This window comes from Rhinopithecus roxellana, chromosome 2, assembly GCF_007565055.1.
Source record: "Rhinopithecus roxellana isolate Shanxi Qingling chromosome 2, ASM756505v1, whole genome shotgun sequence".
Lineage (NCBI taxonomy): Eukaryota > Metazoa > Chordata > Mammalia > Primates > Cercopithecidae > Rhinopithecus > Rhinopithecus roxellana.
In genome coordinates, this window is record NC_044550.1 from 61505822 (window position 1) to 61521043 (window position 15222).

At 38.2% G+C, this 15222-nt stretch overlaps 1 protein-coding gene across 13 annotated transcripts in view; it reads left to right on the plus strand.

Annotated features, from left to right (window-relative positions):
- Window positions 1-15222, plus strand: part of GUCY1A1 (guanylate cyclase 1 soluble subunit alpha 1) — a 72948-nt gene that overhangs the window by 49357 nt on the left and 8369 nt on the right. For 12 of the 13 annotated variants that reach the window (XM_010358031.2, XM_030916767.1, XM_010358032.2 and 9 more), the window contains 2 exons: window positions 2861-3004; window positions 8350-8504. In XM_010358031.2, the coding sequence (XP_010356333.2) occupies window positions 2861-3004; window positions 8350-8504 (299 nt within the window). Of the gene's footprint in view, window positions 1-2860; window positions 3005-8349; window positions 8509-15222 lie in introns of those variants that run through there. The other variant, XM_030916778.1, reaches the window with a different exon arrangement.

Sequence of the window (15222 nt, forward strand, 5' to 3'; positions counted from 1 at the left end):
TGAGCCAGGCATCATTGTAGGCATGGGAGATATAGCAGTGACCATCCCTGATACCAACTTTTGCTGAAAGTATTGGTAAATGTCCTACACCCCATCCTCCATTCTTTGAGCACCTTATCCTCCCTCCATTTTCTGCTCATTCTTTGGTAATAGTAACTACTATTAGTAAGAGAGCAAATGAAGAGATTTCAAGTTCTGTCTACTTCTTTAGAATTAAAAGTTTTTACTGATTTAAATTACTTTGCTTTATTTTAGACATTGGCACTAGGAATAAAGCATACTTCTCATTTGTATGGCTTGAATCATCTTCTTAACTTGCCACATAACATTCTGACATTTCAGAGCTGAACCCAACAGGAAATAAATAAATTATTGAGGAAGAAACAAATATTATTCATGATAATACATAAGCTCTTGTCTTGTTTTGTTCTAGATGCTAGAAGTAAAACCTTACTTTAAAAAATTCCTAACAGGAAATTCCAAACAGAGCCATGATTCCTTTGGGGAAAAAGAGGCCCATGTATAATTACAGAAAAAATAATTGGCTTCAGTTAGGTTAAGTTTGATGGCCTCTTGAGGAGTTTACTGTATTTATTTGTAGACATTTTCTATCTTGAGACTGTCTCCTTTCTTAGAATTGTGAGAAGGAAGTCTTTCTTCCTTGCAAACTGCTGTAATTGCTAACAGAAGTAGCCCTCTTCTACTTTTGGTTATTTCTATCAAGGATATAGGGTATAGTTTTTAAATATCCTAACAAGCATTTTGAAACTATGCTCCTCACTGTAAGGTATAAGGACAACAGCCACAGAGTTCCCTGATGAATCTAACTAGAGCCATAGCTAGATACTAAATTACCTTCTATGCCAGTCCTCATCTCTGCTTTTTCTTCACTTCTGGTTTTGCTTGAGATTACTTGGAGACAGCTGAAAATAAATATAGAAAGGTTTCAGATAAACACAATGTATAATCATAGGCCTACCCTATGAGTGCCAATGGCTTCAAAAGAATAGTCAACCTTATTTATTTCGGGACTTGATTATACTATGGCTTTATTTAATTTCATTTTCTCTCTTCTGTCTTTCTGGGGGTTTTGGCCATTTTTCTGTTTCTTTCTGTGTTCATTTACCAATTGTTTCAGCAAATATATACTGGTTATCCAGCATTTGCCAGCATGGGTGGGCAATGGCTACAGAGCTAGAGGGTACAATCCCTGTGAGGAAAGTTCACATATGGAGAAGGATAAGAGGGCAGAATGGACCAACGCCAGATTTCCATATGACGTGACGAAGGGATGCAGTATGTACAAGGGGCTACAAAAGCAGATATGGTAGGCCCCTAACATCAGGTAGGGTGGGGGTAGAACTTCTGATTAGCATATTTATTGAGCACCTGTGATAGCCATCATGATGAGCATTTCTTATGTGCTCACTGCTGAGGAAAAGCTCATGGGTGACATTGACACCTGGTTCATTATTACCGAGCACAGGTAATATGGGAGTGAATAAACTAAACAAACTCAGAGGGCTTACATATGATTAGGGGAAAGAAAGACAGGAGACAAATGAGTAAATTTATAGTCTTTCAGTTAGTATAATTATATGAAAGAAAAATAAAGTAGGTTAAGGGCAAAAAGAAGGGCAATAGGTAAGGGGTGATTGCTGTTTCTTAGAGGGTGGTAGCAATCGGCTTTTCTAATAAGGTGAGGTTTTAGCAGGGACTGAAGGAAAGGAGGGACAACCAAGTGGTTATCTGCAGAGAGATTGCTCCAGGAGAAAGGAATAGCAAGTGGGAGCATGTTTGATATGCTTAAGGGATAATGGAAGGCAGTGACATTGGAACTAAATGAGAAATATGGAGAATAAGAAGATAAAGTCAGAGACTAGGAGAAAGACAGGTCAAGAAGAAATCTGGAGCCATAATAAGGGTGTCAGCATTCACTCTGAGTGGGGAATTTCTGAAGATTTGTGCCTTCTTTCTTTTTTCCTTTCTCACCCTCATCCTTTCACAATTGAGGCTTTGGATCAGAATAGGGTCTTATAGTTACAATAAATATTTGGAGGAGAAGAAAAATGCAGCTCTTAGAATTAGGGGGTTATTTGTGGATTTAAATTAACTATTTGCTTTCTGCAGCCAGTATCACAGACAGATAAAAATTGCCTGTAACATCAACAACAATGATGATGATAATGATAAGGTTAATACTTAGATTTTAGATAATAGCTTGATTTCCAGTGGTCCTTCAAGCACCACCATTGTTTTTACCTACTGGTTCAACATCTTCTTTTCTATAACTGTGATTAGTATCCATTAGACATGTAATTTCTATGAGGACCCTAAGGGTCCTTTAGAAAAACCACTTCTTTTTACTTTTATGACTATTAATATCTTGGTTTTGCATTGCACAATTTTACTACATTCATATGACATTTATTGGGTAGTGACTTGAGGCAAAATACTATTTTATGATGAGGAGGATATAAAACGAGCAAATGATCCCAACATCTTTAAACAATGTATTATAATTCAAAAATATATTGTTTCTACAAAAACTATCTTATATGGTGAAAAAAAAGACATGAAATGATATGATGAGTCAGTGACAAATCTGGGAGTAGAAGCCAACTGTTACTGTGTTCACAGGGCTGTGCTGCCTCTCAGTGCAGTGACTGAATGTAATGGGTCTAAACCTTGTGCATTTCCTGAAAGAGAAAGCCATTTCTGGGAGTATCTGATTAACCTTGATCCTCCAGAAGGCCTGAGCAATGAGATTTATGCTGTATGACTTAATTTCTTCTATATGATATAGCCTGTGATTCTTCCTGAGCATTTATTTATAGTATGGAAAATATATTATGTCTAGGTGGAGACCATTGGCGATGCCTATTGTGTAGCTGGGGGATTACACAAAGAGAGTGATACTCATGCTGTTCAGATAGCGCTGATGGCCCTGAAGATGATGGAGCTCTCTGATGAAGTTATGTCTCCCCATGGAGAACCTATCAAGGTAAGGCAGATGATATATTTTCTAGGAGATGTCACAAGAGCAAATGCATATTAGTTGATTATCAAAACCGTAGTGTATCAGTTGGGGTTTAGTTGAGAGAGAGAGAGAAAGCAAAATCTATAGAGAACACAATCTTCTCTAACTTGCTTACATTGGAAGAAATTTATTATAGGATATAGGCTTACAGAATCATTGAGAGGACAGAAGAACACATCTATAAGTTGGACTTTCAAAAAAATGTCTCCCATAGTATGGGGATTTTCCATTGTCAAAATAAAATAGCTCCTAAAGGCAAACTTCAGAACAACTCCATTTTCAAAAATCTGGAAGCTGATTCCAAAACTATCCCACCAAAGCCACAGTCAGGAAACTGCCATGTTCGGAAAGCTGCTGCCTCTCCAAAACCATATCTACTGTAATAATCAGCAAGATGGCAATCCTGCATCATGACTGTTACAAAGTGAGTGACGGGAAAATGGACTCTCTAGTAAGCATGCTATAGAAAACACGAAGGCTTCCACAATTGTGCTTGAGTTATAGTGGAGATGGTGCCCTGCCAAATCCCATGCAACTATGCATCTGATTTACCATGCCTAACTGCATTTAAAAGCTGCAAGTTAGTTTAGAAAATGTAGTTTTGGTTTTCCAACTCCTGGAGGAGAGGATATTACATTTGAATAGATATTGACTGCTAATCCACCAATATTTTCCAAGGCACATGACATTTCAAAATTTCTAGATGAGCCAGATTCCAGACTAATATCTCACCACACATGAGGAAATAAAGTTAACATGGTAGGCATTGGTTTAATAGATAGAATATAGGCAGATTACCTTTATTTGTCTCACAGTGAATCTGTCCCTTAATTTTTATAGGACAGGCCCCATTTGACTACCTTCAGAAATAAGCCTTTGAGGTATTGTAAAATCTTATCTAGTATGCTATAAAACATATAGAGAAGAAAGAAGAAATTTAAAAACAAAACTATGTATTTAGGGGTTTACCCTTAACTCTCTTTAACCTTAATAGGAGCCATATGTTTAAGCTTTCATAACTATTTTCTAAGTCTATTGTCATCCCATTTATATGTTTCTGTGCAACACACTTTTCTAAATGTAAGGGTATAAAATCACAATCTTTTATTATGCATGGATTCTGTGCATCAAAAATTTGGATAAGGCATACCAGGAATACCTCATCTGTGCTCTACAATCTATGGGACCTCAGCTGGGAATACTGAAATGGGTGAGGGTGCCTGGAAGAGCTGGGATTGCAACGATTGGAGCTGGAAGATTCATTCCAAGACTGCTGCTTCACTTACATGTCAGATTCCTTGGTGGGGATGGCTGAAAGGCTGGGTTCAGCTGGGATTGTTAGTGTTACATGTGGTGCGCTAATATGTATTTCTTATGAGGTGGTTCATTTCCCACTGAACAAGACTGGTGGAAGCTCCGTGACTTAGTCTTGGAAGACACACAGCGACACTTCCGCTGTATTCTATCGGTCAGAGCAATCATAAGTCTGCCCAGAAGAGAGAGGGCTTAAAGCCCATGAATCAATAGAAGGAGTGTAAAATAATTTGCAAGTATGTTTTAGAAGCATCACAATACCTGACTTTTTCAGATTTAGTTTCTATAATTGCATTTTTTTAGAGGAGGACTATATATTTCTTTCTCTTTCTAATCTGTTTGAGGGGGCTTGTAGCATCAAAGTAAATGTTAAAAATATATAGACTATTAACAACATTTTCAGTGATTTTCACACAAATGCATTTTATAATTAAGATGTGTATGTTTGGTGTGGAGGAATTTTATGGCATTTTTGTTATTTGTATAAATGTATTTTTAGATTTTTGCAAGTTGGAAGAATTATTTATAGTTAGTTTCAAAGATAGTTACCTGGGTAATGATAGGCTAGTTTAAAAGACCTATAAAGGGAGTCATTAATCATACCTTTTTATGTGTGCTAACCTGCAGTCCTGGGAAATATCTGACGTCCTTACGAGATACCTGTGAAACATCACAGAGGCAGAGTGGAGAGTATTTTTAGTAGGGAAACTTTAATGTGTATCAGAAAGGAGCATATTGTGACTTAAACATCGTCATTTAATCCTTATAATAACACTTTAAAGAGGAATCTACAATTCACCAGCAGACACGAGCAGTCAAGTCTCCTATGTGTCAGTATTTGGAGTCATGTCCATGTGGCTTCAAAGCCCAGGCTTTTTCTTTTTCTTTTTTTTTTTTTTTTTGAGACGGAGTCTTGCTCTGTCGCCCAGGCTGGAGTACAGTGGCCGGATCTCAGCTCACTGCAAGCTCTGCCTCCCGGGTTTATGCCATTCTCCCGCCTCAGCCTCCCGAGTAGCTGGGACTACAGGCGCCCGCCACCTCGCCCGGCTAGTTTTTTGTATTTTTTAGTAGAGACGGGGTTTCACCGTGTTAGCCAGGATGGTCTCCATCTCCTGACCTCGTGATCCGCCCGTCTCGGCCTCCCAAAGTGCTGGAATTACAGGCTTGAGCCACCGCGCCCGGCCAGCCCAGGCTTTTTCTGCTTTTTGCCCTGCTACCTCTTGGTATAGAATTGAAGTGAAAGAATAGAAAATAGGCCGGGCGCGGTGGCTCAAGCCTGTAATCCCAGCACTTTGGGAGGCCGAGACGGGCGGATCACGAGGTCAGGAGATCGAGACCATCCTGGCTAACACAGTGAAACCCCGTCTCTACTAAAAACACAAAAATTAGCCGGGCGAGGTGGCGGGCGCCTGTAGTCCCAGCTACTCGGGAGGCTGAGGCGGGAGAATGGCGCAAACCCGGGAGGCGGGGTTTGCAGTGAGCTGAGATCCGGCCACTGCACTCCAGTCCGGGCGACAGAGCGAGACTCCGCCTCAAAAAAAAAAAAAAATAGAAAATATTTTCTTTTTTTATTTTTCAAACTCTGTACTTTCCTCTAGCACGTCACATGTGCAAATCATCTATTCACTTATTCCTATTGTTTTCCTCACTAACATCCATCCAGTCAGGCTTAGAAAGCAGCAGGTGGGTTGGTGACAGAGACCAGTGGGCTGAGTGTAACAGTGAAAGTCGGTAGGTGACAAGTGAACATGGAAGCAAACTTCTAGTTCCTCTCCTTTCCTAAGCCTAGAAGCCTATGATGAGAAATGGGCTATGCCACAAGTAGTCCCAAATAAAAGATGTAGGTTCCCATTCAGACTTTTCCCGGGAGTCAGAATTCTGCCTTTGCCTTTCATTATTTGGCACGGAAGTCTGTTACCAGTGAAAAGAGATCTGCTCGGGGCACAATGTGTATCTTAAACACATTGTGTTTTAAATCTTGCTGATTAATTTGAAAAGCTCTCTAAGAAAATGCTGGGGTTGAGAGATTCAAAACTGGAGAAGGGGAAGAAGGCAGCATGGCATGGAAGGACTAGGAGGGACATTTGCCTTGTCTGCATGACTTTGGTTTTTACGAACAGAATATATTTACATTTTAATTATGAAATAAGATAAAAATGCTATGGTAAATTTAACATATAATAAGCTGGAGTAACTATAGGAAGAAAAACTGGTTTAACCAGAAGAATGCTCACAGAAAGCAATAATTCCTCAATCTAAATATGCTAAAGTCGTGGTTGATATTTATGGGCAAAAGAGTCTTTATTCTATCTATCTATCTGTCTATCTCTCTATCTATCACTTGCTATATGTGTAAATTCATATTTTCCTAAAAGAGACAAAGCCAGATATATAACAGACATCTAAGTTTTGCTTTTGTTAATGTAAAACTTTGATGAAGGAAGTTCTTTAAAAATAATCAAACCCTGCATTTTATAGGTGAAAACATGATCAGAGGGAAGTAAAGAGACTTAAGGAAGCCAGACTACCAGTTACTAGTAGAGTTTGTTAGAATACAAAGTTCCTGATTCACAATCTAGTGCTCTTGTTTGAAAATTTTGTAGAATTCATATGACATCTTAAAAGTAAATGAGTCTGGGAAGTTTCCAGCAGATATCTGAAATTACTTATTAAAACTAGACAGAACTGAATTCTTCTGATATCTAAATTATATCTAAGTTACTGAGTTCTTGGTCTTCATTCAAAATGCATGTATCTAATACAACTTTTTAAAATGTTTGAGTAAACATAGAGTTTGAAAATAATGAACATGGTATTATCATTGTCATTTAAAATATCCCCACTTTAGCTTGCTTTGTAGTAGCAGTACTTTCAGTATTTGTGAATTCTTTAAGATCATCAAGTAATCAGACCTTTGAAGATTCCATTGTTAAATATCCTGCTTTGGCTAGGCAAGGTGAATTATATTTGTAATCTTAACACTTTGGGAGGTTGAGGCAGGAAGATCACTTGAGCCCAAGAGTTTGAGAATCAACTGGGCAACACAGCAAGACCCTGTCTCTACAAACAATTTAAAACTTAACCAGGTGTGGTGATGCATGCCTGTAGTTCCAGCTATTCAGGAGGCTGAGATGGGAGGATCATTTGAGCCCAGGGTTTTGAGGTTACAGTGAACTGATGGTGCCACTGCACCACAGCCTGAGTGACAGAGCAAGACTGTATCTCTGAAAAATAAATAAAATAAAACATTCTGTCTCAGTGGTTTTCCAAATCATTGGAGACTTCCAGGATTCCTAAAATTTTGCCACAACGTATCCCAGACTGCCCCTTATATCTAGGAATGGCACAAATCTGATCTTTCATCAGTCTGGACTTTTAGTTTCATGTATATAGACATCGTCATCAGACTCAAGTAACTTCCACTTTCTGCTTCCTCTGTCATTTTCTGCTTAAATATTACAATTTCATTTCTTCAGTTGTAAGTCATTAGAGCAGTGGGATAGTGTTTGGTACAAAGCTATTTTAAGGTAAAATGTCTAAAAAATATATTTAATATCCTTAGAGCTAGCTTCATTTGCCCTTCTTTGTCAGTGTTTGGGAAAACAACTCCAGGAGTCCAGAAATTATATCTGTCTCACTTGATGGAGAGGTGGCAGGTTCACATAAACAGCTCATATCCCCCTTGCTATGTTGCTGTGGTAACTGTGATCCCTGTGCATGGAAACTTGTTTCAGAGGTTGAAGACAGACACAATTGAGATGGTTTGTGTAATAAATTTAAATGGAAAAGAGTTAAGAAATGTGACTATTGATTCTGCACTAGTCACTTTTAATTGCATATGAGGAGTAGAGGGAAGTTGGTTGGAGGTTTTGAGGAAAGGGGTGGTGTGCTGAGGGTGAATGGTAAAATAATTTAGACAGGGTATCCAAACGACACTGACAAGTAGGAAGTGTTTTACCAGTGACTGGGAACATCACGTTATTTTTTGCTTTCAGATGCGAATTGGACTGCATTCTGGATCAGTTTTTGCTGGCGTTGTTGGAGTCAAAATGCCCCGTTACTGTCTTTTTGGAAACAATGTCACTCTGGCTAACAAATTTGAGTCCTGCAGTGTACCACGAAAAATCAATGTCAGCCCAACAACTTACAGGTAGTAATTTTGTTAAACACCTAAAATGTCTTGTTTTTGTTTATATACAATTGTCATTTTCCCCATTGATTTGATTCATTGTTCATAACTTTTTTCTTCCTTAATCATAAAGAAAAAAGAAACGTGATAACTTTTATCATCCTCACTTTAACTTTTTTACACTGCTTATTAGCCTAAGAATGACTCTCCTGAGGTGTTTGTGGCCCAGCCATAAATCCAGGACAGATATTACCTATTCTTCCATCATTCTTCTTTTAGAAGCGTATATTAACACTCTCAGTACGTTGATAGGTGTTCTGACATCAGCTAGTACACTGCAGTGAAGTTCTGGCAGTAACCACCCAGACTGAGCACAGTCATAACCACAAGTTAAAGGGCACAGAACCCAACAAGCCTGCCCTTAATTCAGATGCTAGCCACCCTTCGCGACCTAAGTGTGCATTTAGACTGACTGAGCTACAATTTTGGCGGTTCCCATGAACCTCTCAAGTTAGATGATTAGCTAAAATGACTCAAAAATACTTAGGGAATTGCTATACTTACTATTACAGTTTTATTTTGGAGGATACAAATCAGAGCCAACCAAATGAGGAAACAGATTGGGTAAGGTTTGGGAGGGTCCCAGATGCAGAGCTTCCATAGAATCAGAACTTATCTCCCTCCGACCACATCAATGGGTTTACAAACCAGGAAGTTCTACCACACTGAGCTTTGAGTTTGATGTATGGAGTCATTGTTTTCATTATGTAAGCATGATTGGTTGAATCACTGCCGTGTGACTGAACTCAGACACCACCCCCACTCTCCTCCCCAGAGGTTAGGCTAGCACAAAACCCCAACCTTCTATCCACAAGACTGATTTTTCTGGGGTCCTGCCCCCATTCTGAGTCACCTCATTAATATAAACTCAAATGTGATCCAAGGGCCTCATGGAAAACAGATACTCCTATAACTCAAAAAATTCCAAGAGTTTTAGAAGCTCCCTTCCTGCAATCAAGGACAAAAGCCAGTCAAATGCCCTATCATACAGGGAAGAATTTACCAGAGGAAAACTAGCTGGTCATCAAGGATTTTTCAAAGATCGCAATTTTATGCACTGGCAGCAAGTGTTAACACAGTCAGAGGAGCCATGTGTCATCTAGCATCAGAAGAACCTCTATTTTCACTGTCTCCTTGACAATATGTAGTGTACAGCCTGCGTCAATAAAATCTGCCATTTTGGTATCACTTATCCCTTTAACCAGAAATTAAACCAATCTGTGGTAAGTAGAAATATATCTATCATGTACATTTTGTCTCACTATATTGGAAACTCTTAAGTAACAAAGAAGTTTTTCAGATCTATACAGTAGCTAAATTACACCAAGCAAGTTAACTTTCCTATTCTCAGAGGTAGCTCTTTAATAGTGTCTTCTCCCTTCTTGTGCATTTATTTATTCAGTTAGCTTTTGAGACCAAGTCTTGCTCTGTGGCCCAGTTTGGAGTACAATGGCACAGTCTTGCCTCACTGCAACCTCTGCTTCCCAGTTTCAAGTGATTCTCCTGCCTCATCCTCCCAAGTAACTGTGATTATAGGCGCCCACCTCCATGTCTGGCTAATTTTTGTATTTTTAGTAGATACTGGGTTTTGCTGTGCTGGCCAGGCTAGTCTCGAACTCCTGACCTCAAGTGATATGCCCGCCTTGGCCTCCCAAAGTGCTGGGATTACAGGAGTGAATCACTGCATCTGGCCTTCTCCCTTCTTAAAGCACCAGCATCCTTTCCTTTCCAGCCCAGACTCTCAGTTGATAATCTTGCCTCATATTTCACCACCAGAATAGAAGTCAGATAGGAACTTTGCCATCTTCATGCTGTAGGTTCTCTCAGCAGAGCTACCCCAGTACCCATTTCTTCCTTCTTTGTTCCCTTAACATGGGGCCAGCTCCCCTCCTGCCCCTGGTTGATACAGCTTTGCTGTGAGTGCTATTTCCTCTCACCTTCTCATTAACTTTTCTGCGGAAATTAACTCTTTCTCTCTATGATCAATTTCTCTCTGATGAAATGATTATTCCCAACAGAATACAACCATATCTATTAAAACTCTTGAAAAATAAAAACTTCCTTGTTTCCAAGTCCAGCTTCTGCTACAATTTTAAATTTCTGCTCTGTTTTATAGCAAAACTGAAAGAAGTTGTCTATACTCACTATCTGTATTTTTCCACCTCTTATTTTCTCTTCAACTCACTCCAATCAGTGTTGACTCCACTCAAACGGTTCTTATCAAGGTCATCAGTGTGCCCTGCTAAAATCATTGTCAGTTGGCCAGGTGCGGTGGCTCATGCCTGTAATCCCAGCACTTTGGGAGGCCGAGGGGGATGGATCACGAGGTCGGGAGATCAAGACCATCCTGGCCAACACGGTGAAACCCCATCTCTACTAAAAATACAAAAAGTTAGCCGGGCGTGGTGGCAGGCCCCTGTAGTCCCAGTTACTCAGGAGGCTGAGGCAGGAGAATGGCGGGAACCCGGGAGGAGGAGCTTGCAGTGAGGAGAGATTGTGCCACTGCACTCCAGCCTGGGCCACAGAGCAAGACTCCGTCTCAAAAAACTCTGTCAGTTTTCTCTCCTTATCATCTCAGAAGCATTTGAATAGGCTAAGAACTGCCTCATTTAAACATGTTCTTCTTCAAATTTTTGGCACCGCACTCACCTAGTTTTCTCACTACCCCATGTCTACTACACCTCAGTGACTCCTGTTGGAACTCCTTCCCTACCAAACCTTTATTGTAGTGCCCAGAGCCTCTGTTCCTGTTCTCTTCTGTGTCTCAACTTTTATGACTCTAACCATTTTTAAAAAAATCTTTAGCCCATCCTATGATTCTCCGCGGAGCTACAGACATATATATCCTATTACATATTTCCACTTGGATGACTAATTGACATATTAAAATGAACTGGACCGAATTAGAATGAGTGATTTCCCACACAGACTGATGAAATCCACTTCCTTCCCACCCAGGCAAACTTACCAATCACCTTAAAATGGTATCACCAACCACCTAGTTACTCAGACCATCGACCTTACAGTGATCATTTCTTCTCCTCTCTTTAAAGAGACACTCCTTAACTATCATAACTATAGCAACAACCTTCTCCTCACATACACTCTCATTATCCTATTTCATCTTCTCAGTTCACACCTGTATCTGAAATTGTCTTATGCAGTATTTATTTATGTGTTGAGTATCTGCCTCCCTTTGCAGAATGTTAGCTTCCTGTTGTACACATTCTAGATCCCCAGCTCCTAGATAAGCGCCTGGAACACAGAAGGAAAGCAAGAAGTATGTACTGGTTGACTGTTGACTCCTGGATATGAAAACAACTCAGTATAACCTGAGAATTGGAAAAATCCCTGGGTTTCATTGTAATGGTAATTGGCCTATGGTCCTACTGGGTATAATAGGTAGGGATAAGATTCCATACCCTGAGATAATATGATTCTACTCTCTCTGTAAGCGTTAAGAGGAATCATTCTATTAAGTAGGAGTCAGTTACCTGTCCTTTCACTGATATCTGTGTTTCTCTTTCAATGTGCAATGATGTGTTATGTGTGTATGTGCATGCTGAGAAATCCTACCTTACAACAAAACTTCTACACATAAAAAACATATTTTCCTTTTTCTTCTATATTGTTTTTAACAGTATAAAGCTAAACTCTTTAAAAATCTGGCATTTTGTATCTCAAAGTCTGGTGGTCTTGAGTCATGTTAGGAGGCACTGATGTTAACTACTCATTTTTCTTCAAAATATAATTCAGGATTTCATGTATTTCAGCAGAGGACCACAACATGTTGACATATACTTTTGGCAACAGGACAATGCTCATGACTTAAATCTTAGATTCACTATATTGGCAATGTTACTAGAAATGCACGTACAGGTTTGTATAGCATAGATGGTGTTATCTTTTAAATAAATTTTTTATTACTGTAGTAACACATGCCCATTTCAGAAAATTTACAAAATTAGTAAATTATAAAGTAAATAATAGGAATAAGTCATAATCTCACTACCCAGAGATAGTAACTATTAACATTTCTCTTTCTTTGTTTCAGTTATGTTTATATGCACATACATGGATGACATTGAAATTTTAATTTAATTTATATTGAACTTCAGCTCATTTGCTGAAGTCATTTCTACTTTTTATAGACAAATATGATATATCTTTTTTCCTTTTGTATTGATTTCAATACTAATTTACTTTCCTTTTATTCTCATATATGAGGTATTTATGTCTTGCCTAAGGGAAAGCAGTAGTTAATACTGTCTTATTTAGGCAAAATATAAATACTTAATGTGAAATACTTTTAACAGCTTTTTAAATTTCTTTCTTTGAGAGATACTTCACTTTTCTTCCATGTACTAGGAAAACTTAAAATAATATAAACAATTTAAATTTCAGTTAAACATCCAATGCTTTGGGAAATTTAGTCAACAGTAGCGGCATGATTTTAGTTTTACTCAAAGTACAGTACAAGAAGCAGATGCTAAAGAAGGTGTACAGATACAAAACACAGTTTTCTTTGGAGAGCTTTATTGATGATACATTAAATTCTGGAATGATATTTCTTTAATAATACAATAATCTGTTTAATATTGAATGTAGCTTCCATGATATATTTCTGAAATACAGGTAAATTTAGGACACAGAATACATACCTATACCCAAAAAAACCCCGTATCTTCAAATTTCCACTTCCAAATTCTAACCAGTGATTCAGAATGTAGCAGGGTAGTGACAATTATACATTACTGTCTTTTAAACATTGTCAGGAGTTTTACTTTAATTTTAGGCGATAATATTCTGCATTTTGTTTGCTTTTTTGAAGTAAGGAAAACTATTACAGACTAATAGAGACTACATCAGATCAGTGGGTCAGTGCATCCATGTCTACTACATTAGATCCAGGTCAGTGGGTCAATGTTAGAGGTTTATGTGGTGATCCAGGGATCATTAGAAACAAAAATGGCAAGTGGGGAGGATGCAGGGATGCTGTCCAGTGTGTGGAGTAAACAGGCCTAGGATCTCTTATTTGTAGGACAAGTCTGAGCACATTGTGCCAGAGAAGCAAGAATTGAATTCTGTAAGAAGAAAGAACGAAGTGAATAAAGGAATATAGGAAAGATAACAGAGAATTGGAGCATTGATGCAGTAATTTGGGGAAAATCCTGTCTGGTGAAAAAGGTCCACCCTATGAAGACATTTGGGCTGTTGCTGCCTTTTTTGGGTGTTGCTGTCCTCAAACTTTCATCTAAATGGTTTGTTTTTCTAAATGGTTGTTCTTGTCTATTCTGATTTTTAAAAAGGCAATATAATGAATATTTCTAACTCCATAACATTCTAATTATGTTTGTCTGCTAAGTGTCTTTAAAAAGCATAGAAGTTGTATTCAGAAGACATGCCTTAGAGTCCCACACACAGCACTTACCAGACGTGCGATCCAGAGCAAGGCCTTTAATAAATTCAAACGATGCACTTTAAAGCCACTTGTAAAGGCTGAATATTTTTATATAATACATATAAATATGATATTATAATTGTCATTACCATATTTAGTAGGGAATGTTGGGTTGCTGTAGATAGAAAAAACAGTAGATTTTTATCAATCACCTATAGTTTTATACATTTTTATTAGACTCATAGTTCTATACATTTTTATATTTAATTTTTAAACATAGAAAAAAGCAAAGAAGATGACACTCATGTAGCCAATACTAATATTTAAGCATCAACATATTGCTATATTTATTTCAGGTTTCTGTTTTATAAAAACAATAGAATGTAAATAGATATTAATATAATGAAATATAAATATCAACTATTACATGGTCCCTGTCACACGCTCTGACACAGTGGATCCTATGTGCTTTATAGCTTGTAGGAGCTGAGAATATGTACTCTGTGCAGACAGTCTCCCAAATACAGACGCATGTTCAGTAGCTTCTCCACAATTCATTAATAAGATGTCACTTCTGCTTTCCAGGAAGGAAAATGAGTAGAGAGAGGCAGGAATATCACTTTCATTTAGGTCCTGTCAGGTAGAAAAATAAAGCCAGAGGAAAACAGATTCCCAATCAACATGTCCATATCCTTTTATGACTTGCCTTGAATCCACTCAGTATTATGTTTCTGAGATAGTTTCCTTGATAAAATGTATACCTAGTCATAAATCTAGATCATTCATTTTAACTATTGCTAATGGAGTGGTTTGCTGGTAAACTAGCTTTACAGGATGAGGTAGAGAATCCATGATTCTAGCATTTGCCAATCTCCTTGGTGTTACTATGTCCACTCTGGCAGGTTTCAGGCTATGGATAGCTTAACTGTCTTACAAAGTTCCTGAATGTTTAACAACTGGTTCTCACAAGCCAGTATGAACCAGATCTAGCATGTTACTATATGTGCATGTGATATAATATGTATTCTAGAGTATGAATGAGCCAGACCCTATCTTCTACCCATGTTTAGTTAGAGTGTATCCAATTTTTCATTATTACAAAAAGTGATTCAATAGATATCTTAATATGTACGTCTTTAGATAATATAACTAAAAATGGTATTCCTAGACCATAGACTATACCCAGTTTCAACCTTACTAAGCATTAATTAGCTGTTCAGACTGATTTTACCAATCTACACTCCACCAACAGTGTAGGAAGGGTGCTATTCCCCAAGG